Source organism: Hemitrygon akajei, chromosome 15 (assembly GCF_048418815.1).
Source record: "Hemitrygon akajei chromosome 15, sHemAka1.3, whole genome shotgun sequence".
NCBI classification, from domain to species: domain Eukaryota; kingdom Metazoa; phylum Chordata; class Chondrichthyes; order Myliobatiformes; family Dasyatidae; genus Hemitrygon; species Hemitrygon akajei.
In genome coordinates, this window is record NC_133138.1 from 78,281,818 (window position 1) to 78,301,244 (window position 19,427).

A 19,427-nucleotide genomic window follows, 5' to 3' on the forward strand; every position below is an offset into this window, starting at 1 on the left:
CCACCAATTTTAATTCCATTTCCCATTCCCATTCTGATGTGTCCATCCATGGCCTACTCCGCTGTCATGATGAGGCCTCACTCAGGTTGGAGGAACACCTTATACTCTGTTTGGGTAGCCTCCAACCTGATGGTATGAACATCGGTTTCTCAATTTTCTGGTAATGCCCCCATCCCTCCTCCTTCACCAGTCCCCATCCCCTTTTCCCTCTCTCACTTATCTCCTTCCCGCCCATCGCCTCCCTCTGGTGCTCCTCCCACCCTCCCTCTTTTTCTTTCTTCCATGGCCTTCTGTCGCTTTCACCAATCAACTTCCCAGCCCATTACTTCATCCTTCCCCTCCCAGGTTTCACTTTATCACCTTATGTTTCTCTCTCCCCTTCCCCCCACCTTTTTAAATCTATGCCTCAGCTTTATTCTTCAGTCCTGCTGAAGGGTTTCAGCTGAAATGTCGACTGTACTCTTTTCCTAGATGCTGCCCAGCCTGATGAGTTCCTCCAGCATTTAGTGTGTGTTAAAAATATTTGTAGTCCAGTGTATTCTTTTTAAAAGAAAAGATTCTCAGTGATTCCATCTGTTAAGTCTAACTGGGGCCTATGTTTGGCTATTAGGGCTTGAGAGGGCAGAGCTCTGCAATGTTGAAGCCATTCTGTCAGAGTAGCTGCCCTGAGTTTCTCTGTAGAAAACGATGTGGCTAGGGGGTAAATAACCATCGTAGGACTGTGAAAATTTGGATTGATATGTTGTAATGCCTTTTTTCCTACCATCTGTACCTGCAATTAAACAATTTACTTACTTCACTGTTTACCCAGCTGTCTGGTGACCAAAATCATTCTGTGCTGACTCCTTGTTCTCCGTGCCTGATATACTCCAGTTTTCCTGTCACAAATGAGAGGCATCAGGACCTGAGTTGTATTTGGACCTCAGAATTGTGAAAGAAGCAGAAGTACCTCTCATACATAGGCAGCAGAATTCTGAAGAGCATCAGGCCTCATAATGCACCCAGCTGCCAACACTATCTCTTCAAGCCATTGACACGGATCAAGGCATCCTACCCTATATGTTAAACACAAAATACTCTGCAGATGCTGGGGTCAAAGCAACACGTACAACACGCTGGAGGAACTCAGCAGGTCGGGCAGCATCCGTAGAAACCAACAGTCAACGTTTCCATGGATGCTGCCCAACCTGCTGAGTTCTACCCTATATGTTCCTTTTACACTTGTTAAGAAGATGGGGCTGCTGGTTGGTCAGTAGTTCAAAATTGTAGAGTGAACTAAATCATAAGGAAATGAGTATAGTGTCAAGTAACTTGGAGCTGGTCAAAGTAACGGGGTTTAAAGAACTTTATGGAGATGGTTTTTTCTCTGTTTGTGGGCAGGGTGTTTAATCACTAAACACCAAAAAGGAGAGGCAAATTGAAAGCGAAAGAGGAGGATGTGGGAATCTATGTCCTGATGAAGGGTCTCGGCCTTGAACGTGGACTGTTTATTCATTTCCATCGATGCTGAGTTTGTCCAGCACTTAATGCGTGTTGCTTTGGATTCCCAGCATCTGCAGGTTTTCTCGTGTTTATGTTCTTTCCCTGTGATCTTCTGTCCGTAACTTGATGTATATCCAAATAGTATAAGGTATTAATCAAAATAATACTGATGGGATGGATCTTTTACTAGCTGGGAACAATGATCTCTGATAGTTTATCAGTTTCTTAGTTTTCTTCTGAGAAGCACCAATGAAAGGTACAACTTTGCTGGTGTTTCTCAGCTTTGCCGGTTCAGTTGCAGTTAAATAGTTTATTTTTTTTCTTATTGGAATTTAAGGACCTGGATTAATAATCTGTCAATTCTTTAAAATCCAGTCAAGCACTTTATTTCTTTTTATCTTCTCTGAACTGTGTCCAGTTCTGCTAACATCCCTTTGAAAATAGAATTGTTAGTATGCACATGATCTAAAATGCTCGCATCAATAAATTGAACAACATAAAAAATAACATGTTTCAACCTAAAATAAACACTAGTGATTAATGCTGTAGATAAAAGTCTCACAGCTGGCTAGAATTAAGTCTCTGTGCAATGCAGATAAAAAAACTTTGAAGTGATCCATTACATTTCTTCTTTGGTAAGGCTTGGTGATTTGTGATAATTAAAGGCGATCTTTAAGATGCTCTTGTTAATGCATTTGGAATTATTTTATATTTTTATATTAATCAGGGGAAGGAAAGGATTGAGCGGAGGTGGAGAAATAGATTCACAGATTGAATGTCATGTTCACAGTAACATTTCATTGTGTTTATGATGCAGTAGAAATAATTCCATGCATTTTCCATGAGTTGATCCGACCATTCTTTCCTCTTGGGGCCAAACATCGCCCAAAGGTTCGGATGTTGAGGTGAGACAATAGCCAGCACCCAGTGTATATCGGAAACATTGAGTTTCAAGCTCACCGGCAGAAATCAACGTGCCGATGATGTTGAAAATCGACTAGTCACAGATGTGTTCTGCTGGTGAAGTCAGCAATTGCTCCATTCATCTTTAACCATTGGACTGTATGGTGACAGGAGCATGAACCAAAAAATAACAACAAAACATTACATACCGATTTCCTCTGACCAACAACCAGAAAATTACAATTTGCTATTAATCTAAAAAACTTCCTCACAATTGCCAATTAACGATTCAACAGTAAGAATCTGTGACCAAAAAAACACTGTTGACAAGACAAAGAAACAGCTCCGCCTTACCAGCCTAGTAACAAATGATGCATTGCTTGTCACTGTGAAATCTATACCCACCCATGGTGAAGAGTAGCATGGGAGATCTGCCAGTGTGATGGTCAATTATCTTAAGCTGTTTTATCATTGATCGTTCCATCATGAAAAGGTCAGAATTGTAGTTGCTCAACAATGATTATACAGATTATCTGAGGAGTTCCAAGTGCAAGAAATCAAGTCACTTCTTGCCTGCAGCAACATAAAGGTATGGGCAGAGAAATGGCAAATAACATTCGTGCCACACATCTTCTGGGCAATGATCGTCTCTGATAAGAATGTCTAAACCCTTTCCATTCACATTCATTACGCATTACCAGAGCCAAAGCCAAAACACCTACCATCAATACTATCAGTATCTTGGGGATCGGCATTGATATAACTGAACCAGTTGCATAAATGCATATTCCGGAACAGCTGATCAAAAAATTGATATCCTACAGGAAGGGATTCACGTCATAAATACCTAAAGCAATTCCACCATCTACAAGACAGGATGGAGTACTCCCTAGAGCTACAACAATTCTAACGTCATTCTGGAACAAAGTTGCTTCCTGAATAGCTTAAAATGGACCACCCTGAATAGTTACTTACACCATTGTAGCTCAGTATAGTAACAGTGCAAGCCATATAAATGATCATAACAGCTCACTAAGGCTTTCCCTATAGCACTTCCAAAAACTACAAGGACAAGGGCAGCAGACACCTAAGAGCACCTTCATCTTCAGATTCCCCTCCAAGCCCCACATCAGAATGAGACTCCAGTTTAATCTCATTGGCATGTGTCATGACAATTGCTGTTTTGCAGCAGCAGTACATAATAAAAACATCATATATTACAATAAGAAATATAAGTAGTGCAATAAAAAGAGAAAAATATAGTGAGGTAATGTTCATGGGTTCATTGTCCATTCAGAATTCTGATAGTGGAGGGGAAGAAGCTGTTCCTAAAATACTGAATGCATGCCTTCAGGCTCCTGTTCCTCCTCCTTGATGGGAGCAATGAAAAGAAGACATGTTGTGGGTGATTAATGATGGATGCCATCTTTTTCAGGCATCACCCTTTGAAGATGTCCTCCATGCTGGAGGAACTAGTGCCCATGATGGAGTTTGCAACTCTCTGCAGCTTTTTTCCGATCCTGTGGAGTGGCCCCTCCATACCAGATGGTGATGACCAGTCAGCATGCTCTCCATGGTACATCTGTAGAAACTAGCAAGTCTTTGGTGACATGCCAAGTCTGTTTAAACTGCCAATTTAATGCAGCCATTGTCGTGCCTTCCTTGTATTTGCATCAATATGTTGGGCCCAGGATGGATCTTCAGAGATGTTGACACCCAGGAACTTGAAACTGTTCACTCTTATTACTGCTGACCCCTTGACCAGGACTGGTATGTGTTCCCTTGACCTCCCGTTCCTAAAGTCCACAATCAATTCTTTGATCTTACTGATGCTAAGTGCAAGATTTTAATTGCAATACAACCAAAACAGTTCATCTATCTCAGTCTTGTATGCCTTCTCATCACCATCTGAATTTCTGTGAACAGTAATTGTGTCATCAGCAAATTTAGAGATGGCATTTGTGCTCTGCCTAGCCACACAGTGATGAAATAGAGCAGTAGGCTAAGCACACTTCCTTGATGTGTGCTGGTGTTGATTGTCAATGAGGAGGAGATTATTTCCGATTTGCATTGACTGTTTTCTGCTGATGAGGAAGTCAAGAATCCACTTTCAGAGGGAGGTACAGAGGCCCAGGTTTTGGAGTTTGTTGATTAACACTGAGGGTATGATTGCATTAAACCCTGAACTGTAATCAGTAAACAGAACCCTGAGGTAGGTATTGCTATTGTCCAGGTGCTCCAAGGCCGAGTGAAGACCCAGTGAGATTGCATCTGCTAAAGACTTATTGTGGTGTTAGGCAAATTGCAGCAGATCCAGATGCTTGCTTAGGCAAGAGGTGATTCTGGCCATGACCAACCTCTCAAAGCACTTCATCACAGTAGATGTGAGTGCAACTGGGCAATAATCATTGAGGCAGCTTACCCTATTCTTCTTGTGCACAGGTATGATTATCATCCTGACATTTTCTTGACTTAGAAATATATTGCAAGTCCTTCATTGCTACCCACCCAACAGTACAGGATCCTCTCCACACTTTAGTTTTATGTGAAGATGGCAGTTAGAAGTGGGCACTAAAAGCAAACCTTGGCAGTAATATCACATAAGTGAATGAAAAAATCAGGTAGATTATCATTTTTGATGTCTATACTGTGATGCAGTTACATTATGCTAATATAGTTGGCTCAAAGCTCCAATGACTCAAGTCTGGTATTACATGGGGGTTTGCATATTCTCCTTGTGACCACTTGGATTTTACCTCTCACATCTTAAAGATTGCTATTGTATTAAGTGGTTGCTTTAAATGGCCTCTTGTGTAGGTACCTGATAGGAGAATTGGTAAGTGTAAATCAGTCCATATGTGGGCTCAGTTTGCAATGAAATAAATGGGTGAAGGGGATTGATGGGACTGTTCTGGGAATTTTCATTGGGACAAATGCTGGCCTTTTATGTTGTAAGGGAATAATAAATAATGATTCACTACATACTCATGAAAGTACTATAAAGCATGCACAACTAAACAAAAGTATATTGCTTCGCTGTCACAATCTTGAAGCATTTCTTAAAAAGGTAATAATACAATTAGTGAAAAGAAGATTTAAAAATCTCACACATCCTGCTGGTTTGTGAGGCTCTACTGAGATTTGTGTAGCTGAATGTGCAGGAAATCCAATGGAGAGAAATGTTTTAAAGTAATGCTTCAAAAGAGAGAAGCAATGAATAGAAACTTCGGCACATTGTCCAATATGTGCAGCCTGCACAAAAATCAACCCTCTTCGTCTTCAGCCAAGAGTCAAAATTATCTTATAAAACTGACTGAATACTTCCAGTGAACTTTCATGTAAATTTTCTCCATCTTCCATGTGTTCTACATTGCATTTAAACAATGAAGCTGCTTAAATGGGGCAAGATTGGTGGAGCAGGAGAAGGTGACACATTTTGAGTAATTTTAGGCTCATAATGTTTATTCCACCACATAACTTGGCTTCGCTCAAAACAGGACTTCAGTCTATGGCATCCTGCCCTGTAATTTTAGTTGGTATTTTAAAGGAAGTGATTTCAGTGCTTTCTCTCATGAATACCTTTAGAAATTGAACCTTCCCAGAGTTTGGAATGGAAATTGGGTGAGAATTCCTCTGGTTACCATGAGACATAACGTGTTAAGTATTTTCTCCATTCTTTCAGAAGATGCTTGTGGTTTTTCTATATATATAGTATAGTAAATAGATTAAAATTTTACAAGCATGATTATGCCATTATTCAAATACCATTGTGGTTCACTTGAGCTCTGACTGATGAATTTTGATTGTTCCTCTTCTGCTTCTAATCCCCAGCCAAAAGTTCACTTCATCTCACATCTGGGAGCTGACTGAAGAAAATTAGAATCCAATCCAGCATAAAATCCAAGGGCGAGTGTTCCATATGGAAAATGACTCCAAGTTTCCAAATTCTGAACAAGGTATATGCAGACCTAGCAAATTTTAGCTGCTTGATTATTAACACAATGGCCAAATCTCACTCATATTTCTGCCAGGATTCCACCATGTGTACCTGAAAGTAGAAGGAACAAAAATCCAATTGCCCTCTCAACAAGTTTTTAAAAACAACTTAACAGGAAATTAGTTTTTCCCAGAAAATTCAATTTTATAGACATTTTGGCAACAGTTATATTCACTGCCAATAACCTGGAGCAATGCTGCCTGAGAAGGTCAATGTCTCCTTCATAGAACCTTTCAAACTAAAGCTTCTGAATTTTTATTCTTTTGGTTTATTTACCGCAGAACTGTGATATAGTTCCATTCAGAGCCAGGTTTACCATTGATATTATTGGTTTTGGTTTGGTTTGGCCACTGTGCTCCCAAGTGGAGCATAGGCCTCTTCGATAACCTCCTAGTCTCCGTTGTCCTCTGCAGTTGATAGCATGACTGGAGTTCATCAATATTCCTGTAATCCATCATATCAGTTGTACAGGGATTGGCCTATATAGCTTCACCAGAGCCCTGTTAGCCGGCCTTGACTATTTCCACCTCTTACGATGGGGACGTGGGGTTGGACTCTGAGAGGCATTGTTGTTATTGAGCATAACCAAAACTTCTGACTAGAACCTACCGTCCTGTGAAAGTGGTGCCGCCCACTCATTTCTTCAGTAGAGGATACTTCCTGATGTGACACAAAAGCTGTCTTACTCTGAGAATATTGCTGTTTGGATAAGGTCATCCAAGCTGGACTGTAGGCCAGCAGACTGATTCTCCATGTGAAAATTAACATTTGTTATAGATGCTAATATAAAAATCAACTTTTATATTAAACATAAAATGTTATTCTGATTCAAGTCAGAAACTTTGTTCTGGACAGAAACAGATGAAAGAGGTAGGTTGTCTCGAGCTATTCTAATTAAGTATCCTCTTCATTTGCCTCTTATCCACAGCATAGATGTCACTTGTTAATGTTTGCTGCGGAGATTTCCTGCTGCTTTTAGAGCACTTATTGTTACACTGGGGCTTATAACTATTTAGGGATCAATGTATAATTCATCATTTTTTTCCCATTTATCCAGGATGTGTTATATAAATTACTTTTCAATGCTCCTTACTTGGAACGTGGGACAGCACTGTAGCATAGTTTGTTTTAGCATAGCAATGTTTTACAGTACCAGTGTCTGGGATTCAATTCCTGCTGCTGCCTGTAAGGAGTTTGTACTTTCTCTCTGTGACCACGTGGGATTTTTCCCACAGTCGGAAGACTTACTGGTTGGTAGATCAATTGTGCATTGTAAATTGTCCCATGATTAGGCTAGGATTAAACTTGGGGGATTGCTGGGTGACGCGGCTTGATGGGCCACAAGGGCCTGATCTGTTCTGTATCCTAATAAATAATGAATACTTTTCTAAAAGTTCATTTCTGAGATTTATACAGTGCTCAATTGTCAACATTTGTTGATTCCTCTTGAGAATGTGGTGGCCAGCTGCCTTCTTGAACCACGCAGCCTTTATGGTAGAAGTGCCCTCACAATGTTGTTGGGTAGTGGACTCCATGAATTGGACCCATCTGTAATGAAGGGACAACCATGTTCTAAGTCAGTTCAGCATTCAACACAATCATCCCTCAGAAACTGATTGGAAAGCTGAGCCTACTGAGCCTGAACATCTCCCTCTGCAACTGAATCCTAGACTTCCTGACTGGGAGACCTCAGTCAGTCCGGATCGGGAGCAGCATCTCCGACACCATCACACTGAGCACGGGGGCTCCCCAGGGTTGCATGCTCAGTCCACTGCTGTTCACTCTGCTGACCCACGTCTGTGCTGCAACACTCAGCTCGAACCATATCATCAAGTTCACCGATGACACGACCGTGGTGGGTCTCATCAGCAGGAATGACGAGTCAGCTTACAGAGAGGAAGTGCAGCGCCTAACGGACTGGTGCAGAGCCAACAACCTGTCTCTTAATGTGAACAAAACAAAAGAGATGGTTGTTGACTTCAGGAGGGCACGGAGCGACCACTCCCCGCTGACGGCTCCTCGGTCGAGATCGTAAAGAGCACCAAATTTCTTGGTGTTCACCTGACGGAGAATCTCACCTGGTCCCTCAACACCAGCTCCATAGCAAAGAAAGCCCAGCCGCGTCTCGACTTTTGCGAAGGCTGAGGAAAGTCCATCTCCCACCCCCCATCCTCATCACGTTCTACAGGGGTTGTATTGAGAGCATCCTGAGCAGCTGCATCACTTCCTGGTTCAAAAATTGCACCATCTCTGATTGCAAGACCCTGCAGCAGATAGTGAGGTCAGCTGAGAAGATCATAGGGGTCTCTCTTCCAGCCATCATGGACATTTACATGACACGCTGCATCCGCAAAGGAAACAGCATTATGAAGGACCCCATGCACCCCTCATACAATCTCTTCTCCCTCCTGCCGTCTGGGAAAAGGCTCCAAAGCACTCAGGCTCTCACGACCAGACTATGTAACAGTTTCTTCCCCCAAGCTATCAGACTCCTCAATACCCGAAGCCTGGACTGACACCTTGCCCTACTGTCCTGTTTATTATTTATTGTAATGCCTGCACTGTTTTTGTGCACTTTATGCAGTCCAGTGTAGGTCTGTAGTCTAGTGTAGCTTTCTCTGTGTTGTTTTTTTTATTATAGTTCAGTCTAGTTTTTTTGCACTGTGTCATGTAACACAATGGTCCTGAAAAACATTGTTTCATTTTTACTATGTACTGTACAAGCAGTTATGGTCGAAATGACAATAAAAGTGACTTGACTTGACTTGACTATGCTGCTAAGAACCAAGATCAAGAGAAATTTCTTCAAAAAGTGGGTGCAGAATCTCTGGTCATCTCCATTTCAGCAGTGGAGGCCATATCATTAAATATATTCAAAAATGATGTTGATATACTTCCCTAATGATAAAAGGACCAAGAGAAATCTGATAAGTAAGCAGGACACCCAAAAGTTCATTTATTGTAGGGCAAAGAAATATCAGAATCAGAGTCACATTTAATATCATCGGCATACATCATGAAACTTGTCTTCGTGGCAACAGCATAATGCAATACATAATGATAGAGAAAAAACTGAATTACAGTACTTTTATATATCTGAAATAGTTAAATAAGTAGTGCAAAAATATTTTTAAAAAGGTAGTGAGGTAGTGTTCATGGGTTCAATGTCCATTCAGAAATCAGATTGCAAGGAGGAAGAAGCTGTTCCTGAATCGCTGAGTGTGTGCCTTCAGGCTTCTGTACCTCCTTCCTCATAGTAACAATGAGAACAAGGCACAACCTAGATGATGGGGCTCGTTCATGATGGACACCGCCTTTCTGAGGTGTTCCTCCGTGGCTAGTGCCCTGGATGGAGATGACAACTCGCTGCAGCTTATTTTGATTCTGTGTAGTAGTCCATTCGCCCCAAACCAGACGGTGATACAGCCAGTTAGAACGCTCTCCACAGTACATCTGTGGAAATTTGCCAGAGTCTTTGGTGACATACCAAATCTCCTCAAACTCCTAACGAAAAATATCTACCACTGTGCCTTCTTTTAGGCTGCATTGATACGTTGGGTCACAGTTAGATCTGCAGAGAAAATAGATACAGGAGACAGCCTCTTGAACCTTCAAACTGCCACCATTGTTCAGTCTGATTGTTCAGTATTTTACAGAATGGTAGAGAAGGGCCAAAAAAGCCTAATCCTGTTTCTATTTTCCATATTTTTACAACCAAACACCAGACTGGGTGAAGCTGGATCACAGCATAGACTGGAGCTGAAAGGGCATCCTCCTTTCTCTCCAATCTTTTTGTCTGGGGCTTGCAGAACAAACTCTCAATGTCAAAGAAAACAAAAGTAACCTCTTGCTACTCAAGCAAAGACCACCAGGGGGCATTGCAACAGTGGAGGAGTTAAAACGGTATTTCATGCATTAAATTCTGAACCCAAGGCAACATTCTCTCTGCCAACTTGCATACCGCTTCTTGTTGAAATCCTGTCTGTACCTCACCTATTGGTGTAGATATTTTTGTTAAGCCATTTCAAATTGAATTGAACGTGCAAGAAATTGTTGAGAAAATCCCCTTTTCATCACATGGTTATAATAAATGTAAGAACAATTCATGTTGAAGTATTGCATTGAATTACACTGGGGAATATATTATGAGCTAAATTTTCCTTGCTCCAATCCCACAGGCACTTTAACTAAAAGATTGAACAATACCTGGGATCTTCTGGTTTGTGTGGTTTCTCCTGCTCCACTCAAGTGTCCCGTCAATTTTAAATTAAGTGAGTATTTCCTTTTGCACGTTTCCTCCATAGTGAATGTCATTCATCAGTAGTTACTCATAATATGGTCAAAATGTTTGTCTTGCTTATAGCTTAGAGTCGCATGAAGGGAAAATCAGATTAGAAGGGAAACTTACAGAGCTCTCATATAGAATGCTTAATGGGCAAAAATATTTTTATTGTATATCTGCATTTGTTCCCTACTCCATTCATTATGACCATGCAAGCTTCCAGAATCAGAATCAGAATCAAGTTTATTATCACTAACGTATGTCATGAAATTTGTTGCTTTGTGACAGCAGTGTTGTCCAAAACTCCATTTTATTTTTTTTTCTAGAAATTAAAAAAACCGCAATAGAAATAAACCGAGTTTGCTCAAGGGGTGATATTTCCTCCTGGTTTCTAGCTATTAAAAGCATCTTATTAATGCATCTTCTATTAAGATTACTAATGCCAAAAGACATAAACTGGCTTTCCAGAAAAAAATTGGTTCAAATCCCATCACCTACAGTAGACAGGTATTAAGGGGAGTAACAAAGTTATGAGATTTTCAGAATCAGAATCAGGTTTATTATCACCGTGAAATTTGTTAACTTAGCAGCAGCAGTTGAATGCAATACATGATCTAGCAGAGAGAGAAAAATAATAATAAATAAAACTTAATAATAAATAAACAAGTAAACCAATTACGTATATTGAATAGATTTTTTAAATGTGCAGAAACAGAAATACTGTATATTAACAAAAGTGAGGTAGTGTCCAATGCTTCAATGTCCATTTAGGAATCGGACGGCAGAGAGGAAGAAGCTGTTCCTGAATCGCTGAGTGTGTGCCTTCAGGCTTCTGTATCATATGATGATAGTGAGAAAAGGGCATGCCCTGAGTGCTGGAGGTCCTTAATAATGGACGCTGCATTTCTGAGATACTGCTCCCTAAAGGTGTCCTGGGTACTTTGTGGGCTAGTGCCCAAGATGGAGCTGACTAGATTTATAACCTTCTGAAGCTTATTTCGGTCCTGTGCAGTAGCCCCTCAATACCAGACAGTGATTTCACAGGTTTCCAAATGATTTACAAGTGTCCTTTATGGAAGGAAAAGTTGTCCAGTTTAGAAATTAGCAAATAAGAATTTGGAACGTAAAAGTTTAATTCCATGCTGGTTGTATGCAGAAAGAAATCCACCCTGCTGTCCTACAAGAAATTGGCACTGGCCCCACGCAAGGTAGCATCTCAGCATGTGCTCAGCACACATGTGTGTTAAAATTGCTAGGCTGCAAGTTGACTCCAGTCCCTCACTTGTATGGTGTGTGACTTTAGTAAATGGTTTACAAAGAACTTAGTTTCATCAAGACTGCCATGAAGGTCAGAAAATCTGTATCTTGGAAAATTCAGGGATTTGTAATAATTCTTGCTAGCAAAGCCCATAATCCTTTAGCTCTCTCTTAATGCTCTGCGATGATTTGACAAGTCCTCCTCGCAGATTTATTTAAAGAAATAACCAGCATCAACTGTGGATAAATAACAGCGGTATTTGCATACCACTTCTACTGTGAAATGATCTCTTCTAGAGCTAAGTGATGGTTTTGTGACACTCTACCATGAAATACATCATAAATATCAAAGATAAATTAGCTGGCATTTCTCGGTAAAGATGACAATCATTTAAGTTGGAATGGTATGCAGTTTTCATACTGGATGAAACTTCTCAGTAATCTGTAGACAGCCGCTTCAATAACATTGCTATTAAAGTAGCTATCTGCATATCTTATATACAGAATACTTGAATTTAAAACCACTGACAAGACTTCAGAGGTATAGTTTTCTGCCTCACTATGAACAAGGACAGCATGTTCATCCAGTTGGTAAAGTTGGCAAAGCCACAGCCTCACAGCTTCAAGTTCAATGCTGACCTCCAGAGCTGTATGTATGGAGTTTTGACATTCTCCATGGCAGTGTGGGCTTCCCACGAATCAAAGTCCCACTCGTTATCTATTACCAACTTGTCAATATACATTTTGTACAAAAATAAACTATCTTTGAAACATAAGATCTCAAATTTGTAGAAACTTTCTTAAAGAAAGTATTGCACGTAATCAGAGAATTCCACAGGATTTAGATACTCCAAAACCACCTAAGTACATTTGAGGCCAATTCACTGTTATTGACTGAAAGCTGGTAGTGAATTTGCACACAAAATGCAATAAGGTATGAAAGTGTTGGTGTTGGTTGAGGGATGAGTACTGGCAATAAATGGGTAGTGGAATCCCAAGGGAGTTGATGGGGGGTGGGGGCGGATATGGGGTACGTGAAGGATACAGATGGCCGTTGTGGACTCAAAGAACTGAAGGTTCTATTACTGTGCTGTATAACATTTCTGTTCCAATCCCAACTATTCGCTGAGGTGATCATTGATGCCAACTGTTCCTGACGAGAAATAAGGGAGAAATCTGAGTGGATTTTCTTGAAACAGTGTCGGTTAAATACAGTCAGAGCGGATAAAATCTCTTCAGTAAGACTTCCACAATTATTGTGGTGAGTGGTGGTTGGCATGTGAGGTCCACAGGCAACATCTCTAGTTACTGCAAAGCTTCAGGATTCTCCTACGCAGTTCCATCAGTATTCCACAACAGTAAAGACAATGCACTTTTAGTGAAGCTCCTGTTATCAGGTTTGGTGGGGTTAACAAATCCACTGTGCTACTTGAAAAGCAGAATTCTTCCCATCAAAAGAACGATGCTCGTTCATTGACCAACATCACCATTTTCAAACCTCATTGCATATTGGCGAATCTTGCTGTGCTCATATTCACTGCCATGTTACCGTTGATAACCCAGTGACCAGATATCAAACATACTTTGGAACGTCTTGATCTTGCAAAAACCCTAAGTGAATACGTTTCTTTAAGAATGATTCTACACCCTTGTGATCTCCCAAGATGTCTAAAAGATAATTTAGCTCTATACATAATATAATATAGCAGATTGATGCCAGATGAAGAATGGGAGGATATACAATTGTGAAACTGTGACAACATGAGCGAATTTGTATGAGAGAGAAATGTGAAATGAATGTAATTATGTAACAATAAGATGTTCCCAGTCACTCACTGAGTTTTACGAAGAAGTTATGCAATTCATGCCCAAGGTGAAAGATTAAAGAGAGAGCTAGAGAACGAAGGAGATTATCCATGTGACAGGGGCATACATGCATCCATATGAATATGTCAGGAGGTGTATATGAGAAAGAAACAAAATCTATATGTTGTATTTCTGGCAGGTAGCCCAGAATTGCTGCAGCTTGTGACACTAGTTCCAGTCCTTTGAGAACTGGGAATACCAAGCCTCATAGAATATCAGACACATTCTATGATGTTCAGATCTGTCAGCATGCAGGCTAATGCATGCCTATACATGAAGGAAAAGGTTTTTCTAACATGCTGACATCCCCAGCAAGTCTTAGTAAAGTAGTCATTCCATTAAAACAACTTTTGGATATGGGGACCCGAGTTCCTCTCTCGGCCTAACCCACGATGATGTCTCAATGTTCTTACCGAACTGGAAATTGTCACATATACTGAGGTACAGTGCAAAGCTTAACTTGTATACTGTTCCTACTGATCAGATAATTACACAGCACATTGAGGTGGAACACCGTAAAACAATAACAATGCAGAATAAATTGTAACAACTATGGAGAAAATATGAACAATGAGGTGGATTGTAAGGTCAAAACCTTACTGTACTAGAGGACCATTCAGTAGTCTCAGAACAGTGGGGTGGAAGCTGTCCTTCAGCCCAGCAGTACTGCCTGAGGGAGGAAGGAGAATGCCCTGCTGTACCTCATCACCCTTATTGCACTGAAAATGAATCCCAACTGAACCTGGGTAACATGGGCTCCTCCTGCTCTTATCAGCCTTTTGCTCCCAAATCCCTTAAAAAAACAGAGAAAGGGAACAAACTCATAAAATAATTGAAACCATCCATTGCTCTATTAAGTTCTGCTGACTGCCTCCTGGAGCTACACCAGCAGAAAGCCAAATATCCCCAAGGAACTTTTTTTTGCATAAAAGCATGCATGTAAGAGTACGTATCTGAGGAGGAGAGGGGCAAATGAGAGTGAGCGTTTATGGAAGAGATGGTAGGTCACAATTCGGTTTGTGATTGAATATGTCAGTAGTGGCAGAAATATTAATAGTAATGGATTAAGGTGTAAGATCACAGCTTTGTGTGCATTTGTAATTAAGAAATGCATGTGTTTATGAGAGGGAAAAAAACATGTAAATATGGAAATTTGCACACATGAAAAAGAATTTGGATGTAAAGGGAGAATAAGGACGTGAACAATGCTGTATGAAAGTAAAGAATGTATTTTAGAAATGTGTGTGTGAGTGTGTGTGGGTGCGTGCGTGCAAGAGAGAGGTAATTCCAGGAGGGGTGTTTGTGTGAGGAGAGAGTGTGCCTTGTAAGTGTGTGCATGTGCTTTCATTCTAACACGTTGAGTGACATCAGCAGAGAGGGAGCCAGTAGAAACTTCAGCTGGGAATTTAGGGCGAGGATAAGAGAACTTTTATTGCAACTAAAAACACCCTCACACTCCAGAGTGCAGAGCTGGGGAATGAAAGGAGCAGCTCTAGGATCTTACAACAATCACATCCACAGCAACATCAGGAAGGAGGAAAAATTGTGTGAGGCTTTAAAATAGGCAAGAGAAACCAAACCCCCTCAAAGTGTGTGCTTAAAAGGGCTTGTGCAGAAGTCTGATGGAGCTGAAGGTATAGATCACCTAGGATTTGGTGACAGGAGTGTGGGATTGTGCTGAGAGATTTGATGAATGTTTAGACCATCAAGAGAGGCTACTTTGGTTTTGCCTACAGCTTTTGTTCACATTTCTCCTCTTCCAATCAAGAGTTGATTTTTTTTTAAAGGCTGGGGTGAGAGATCAGGAGTACAGTTCAGTACAAAGCCTATCAGCTGGAATTTCTTCCCCTGCCTTTTGTGAAGAATCTATATTTGCACGCTGTTCTCAATCTCCTCTTTCTGACCGTCAGGAGTTTTTAAAGTGAAAGAAAGTTGGTTGTGTGGGGGTGGGTGGGGGAAGTTGAAGGAATCTAGCCTGGAATTTGTTGGTGACAATAGTTTGCAGGATTACTTGGAATTTAAGAATATAGGCAAGAGAGAGGCCGGTAACTTCTCTGTGTAATGGTCTCCAGAAGACTGGATGTTTAAGATTTATCTCACCGGGAGTCACCAGAGCTGACGGCTGTACCGACTGTCTGAGCCTGTGCAAAACTTTAAACTGATCAGAGGAAAGACTGAACTCCGTTCTTTTTTTCAGTCTTTGAACTCCCGTTCTCTCTCTCTCTCTCTCTCTCTCTCTCTCTCTCGCTCTCTCTTCCGCCCTCTCTCCCTCCCACCTATTCCTTCTTTTCTTCATCTTCTTTAATGGCTAAATTGAGAGAGAACTTGGCAGGGTTTGTCCTGCTGACTCTGTTAGTTTCTGGAGTTTACATCCATGCGTGCCCCAGCCGCTGCATCTGCTCTGGATCCAATGTGGATTGCCATCATTTGGGATTAAAGGCTGTTCCGAGAGGAATACCCAGGAACACCGAGAGACTGTAAGTAAACGCGAGTTGTAATAATGGCACGCTTTTTACTCATTATACCCAACTTGCAATATAAAAAGTTAAAAAAAATGTACTTCAGGGAATCCGCATTTAAAATGGATGTTACGACCTTCTCTGTTTTAAATGTCGGGTTTTAAATTACAACGAAACTCGTGCGATAAATATGGTGAATTATTTGTCTTGCCAGGAGGGTAATAAGTTAGAATGGAAGCACAGATTGTGCTGTCTAAACCAGTTGCAACGCTTCCTCTGAGCGATAATTGGAACGTGACCCCACTATAGACCATTTCAAAAAACACGCCTCCTCAGAACGTGTCGTCAAGGACAGGACGAGGAGGAGTATCAGTGTTTTAATTAGGGCAAACCCCTGCACATAAATGTTCAGTGTTTCATGTTCTTTTGAAAGGTCCTGAAGCTTTGGCAGCCTGGCACGGATGGGCACATGACGTAAAAGCGGACAATGCTTTCGCCCTGGGGACTGACAAGTCTAATATATTGACACGTGGGAGCACGCTGTTACGGGATACTTCACCTTATTTAGCTTTCTTTCTTAAATAAAGTATCCAAGTGCAAATGTTAAAGCCAGACCAAGTCAGAACGTTGAGCTCAAAAACGAAGCGCGGGTCGCTTATTACCACCAAACTCGCTTGAAATCCCAGCCGTGTAAAGCGTTACACTTCGAGACCGGATGTGCACTGTGGAGGCATTCCAAGCCCCACAGGGCATTGAGTTAGAGGAGTCTGTACAGAAACTGGCTTTAGTGGCAGAAGAAGTGTTTGTGGTTATGCTGCAGCCCGACCAAGCGTAGTAGGTGATATCCAGATCGAGTGAAGGATCAGAGTGGGTTAAAATGTCGTGTTTACTCCTTTTCTTGCTTGATGCGCTCAATTCATTGTCCAAAACCATAGCCCAAGTTATTTATAGTGGAAAGTTTCTGGTTTATATACACACAAGATTCACCATAACAATGGAAGTGGAATCTCTCTACCCACGATAAAAAAATATCTTCAATATTGCTGTGAATTCTAGTTCTGTTGAAAGCGTGGGCCAGTGATGCAGATGATTTATTCTTCTCCCAATACCTTGATGACACGGCTTTTCCTTTGAAAGTTAGCCTGTACATTGAGAACCCAGTCCTGCCGTCACCGGCGACTCTATGCATTGACCTTCCAGCAGGGGCCAGTGACAACTGATCAGCTGCAGCAACTCCACTCAGCCCACTCATACTCCAGTTAACCTAAACAAGGGAGGGAACCTCTGACTTTCTGACCCGTAAGATCTAGTTGTGCACTATGCGTCGTGTTAACACATTGGAAGATTTACACCAATGCTGTGCTAACATGTGCTACCCAATCTCCAATACCTACAACAGTATGCATAAATAAAGTTATTCTTTTTCTGTTTCATGTCTGTTAATTATTGGTGGGTACTGTGAGTTTCTTTCTGTAGTGAGTTAATAGCGTGTGCTGTGTTATTTTACAGAAAGGTGAATTATTTTTCTCTGTTATTTTACAGTATTGTAAATTACTAGAGGTATAAGTGGGTTAATTTACTGTATGGGAAATTTTAGTCTGTGCTGTGGGCCATTTTAAAGTTTGTTGAACTGTTGGTGTGTGCTACGTTTTATTTTACAGCATGGCCTATTATGTGTGTGTGTGTTATTGATTATCTTACTCTGATTCTGTGAGTTGTTCATGTTTGGTGTGACATAAACTGTATGTAACAGTGATTTACTAATGAATGTTGTGAATTATTTTCCATTGTGTATTATTAGTGTGTGCCTTGGGTTACTTCTCACTGTGAATGTGTTGTGGGCTATTTTACATTGTACATTATTACCGTGTACAGTGAATTATTCTACATTTTGAATTCCTGGTATGTTATGAATTATTTTACAGTGTTGTGAATCATCAGTGTCTGCCTTGCATTATTTTACATTGTAAATCATTATTGTGTGCTTCGGGTTATATTGTAAACATAGAAGGCAGACAAAACAGCACAGGAACAGGCCCGTGAGCCTATCTGTACCAATCTAAACTAATCCCATCTGCCTGCACAGGATCTCTATCCCTCTGTTCCCTGCCTGTTCCTGTGTCTGTATGAATGGCTTTTACACATTGCCTCTCAAATCCCCTTTTAACTTCCCCATATCCACCTTGAATCTATGTCCTCTGGTTTTTTGACATTTCAACCCAGGGAAAAAGGCTATATACCCTATCTATGCCTCTCATAATTTTATACAGCTTTATCAGGTCTCCCCTTGGCCTCTGACACTTCAGAGAAAACTATCAATGTTTGTCAAACCTCTCTATTTAACAAATATTATCCAATCCAGGCAACAACCCAGTGATCCTCTTCTGCACCTTCTCCAAGGTCTCCGCATCCTTAAATGCGGTAACTGGAATTGCACATATTTCTCCAAAAGCGGCCTAACCAAACTTACACAACTGCAATATGACTTCCCAATTGTTATACTCAATATGATTGTTATACTTAGTTGAGTACTCAATATGACTTTCCAACTTTTTTCCCAATGCCTGGATCAATGACTGCAAGCATTAATATTCTTTACTCTGGCTTCAAGGTTAATTTTATTGTCAAAGTATGCATGTACAATATATCTCTGATACTTGTCTTCTTCAGATAGCCATGAAATACTTCTTGTACACTATATTATTAGTGTGTGCAGTGAATGAATTTTGAAACAAAATAATATGTGCAGTGGGACATTTTACATAGCTGTGAGATATTAGGGAATGCTGTGGGTTATTTTCCATATTGAATTTTTAGTGTGTGCTGTGAATTAACACTGTATATTGTGGATTATTTTGCATGGTGAATTATGATTTAGTTGTGAATTGTTAATTTGGAGTGTGATACGGGTTTCTTTAAGCTATTGTGAATTGTTGATTTTGTGTAGTGGCATTATTTTTGATTGTGTTGAATCATTATAAGGGAGCTTGGAGGGCTCCTTACGAACTTCAGCAATGATTTTCTTGCAAGAAAGTTTCTGCCATTGCTGTGGGTCTGGAGCCGGGTTAATGGAGATAAAAGAAATGGATTAGGTGTAAAGCAATCCATTTTCCTCTCTGAGGTCCTTAATACTTGGAATGGCATGGATTATAGAGAGATTTTGTGGTCTCTTGCTTGAAGA

The 19,427-nt window shown here is 40.7% G+C and overlaps 1 protein-coding gene across 1 annotated transcript in view; it reads left to right on the forward strand.

Annotated features, from left to right (window-relative positions):
- The first annotated feature begins 15,239 nt into the window (after positions 1-15,239).
- The window catches only part of LOC140739492 (slit homolog 3 protein-like), a 611,537-nt gene continuing 607,349 nt past the window's right edge, over positions 15,240-19,427 (forward strand). Inside the window, exon 1 of the mRNA XM_073067845.1 lies at positions 15,240-16,264. Within this exon, the coding sequence (XP_072923946.1) occupies positions 16,092-16,264 (173 nt within the window). The 5' untranslated portion in view covers positions 15,240-16,091. The remainder of the gene's footprint in view (positions 16,265-19,427) is intronic.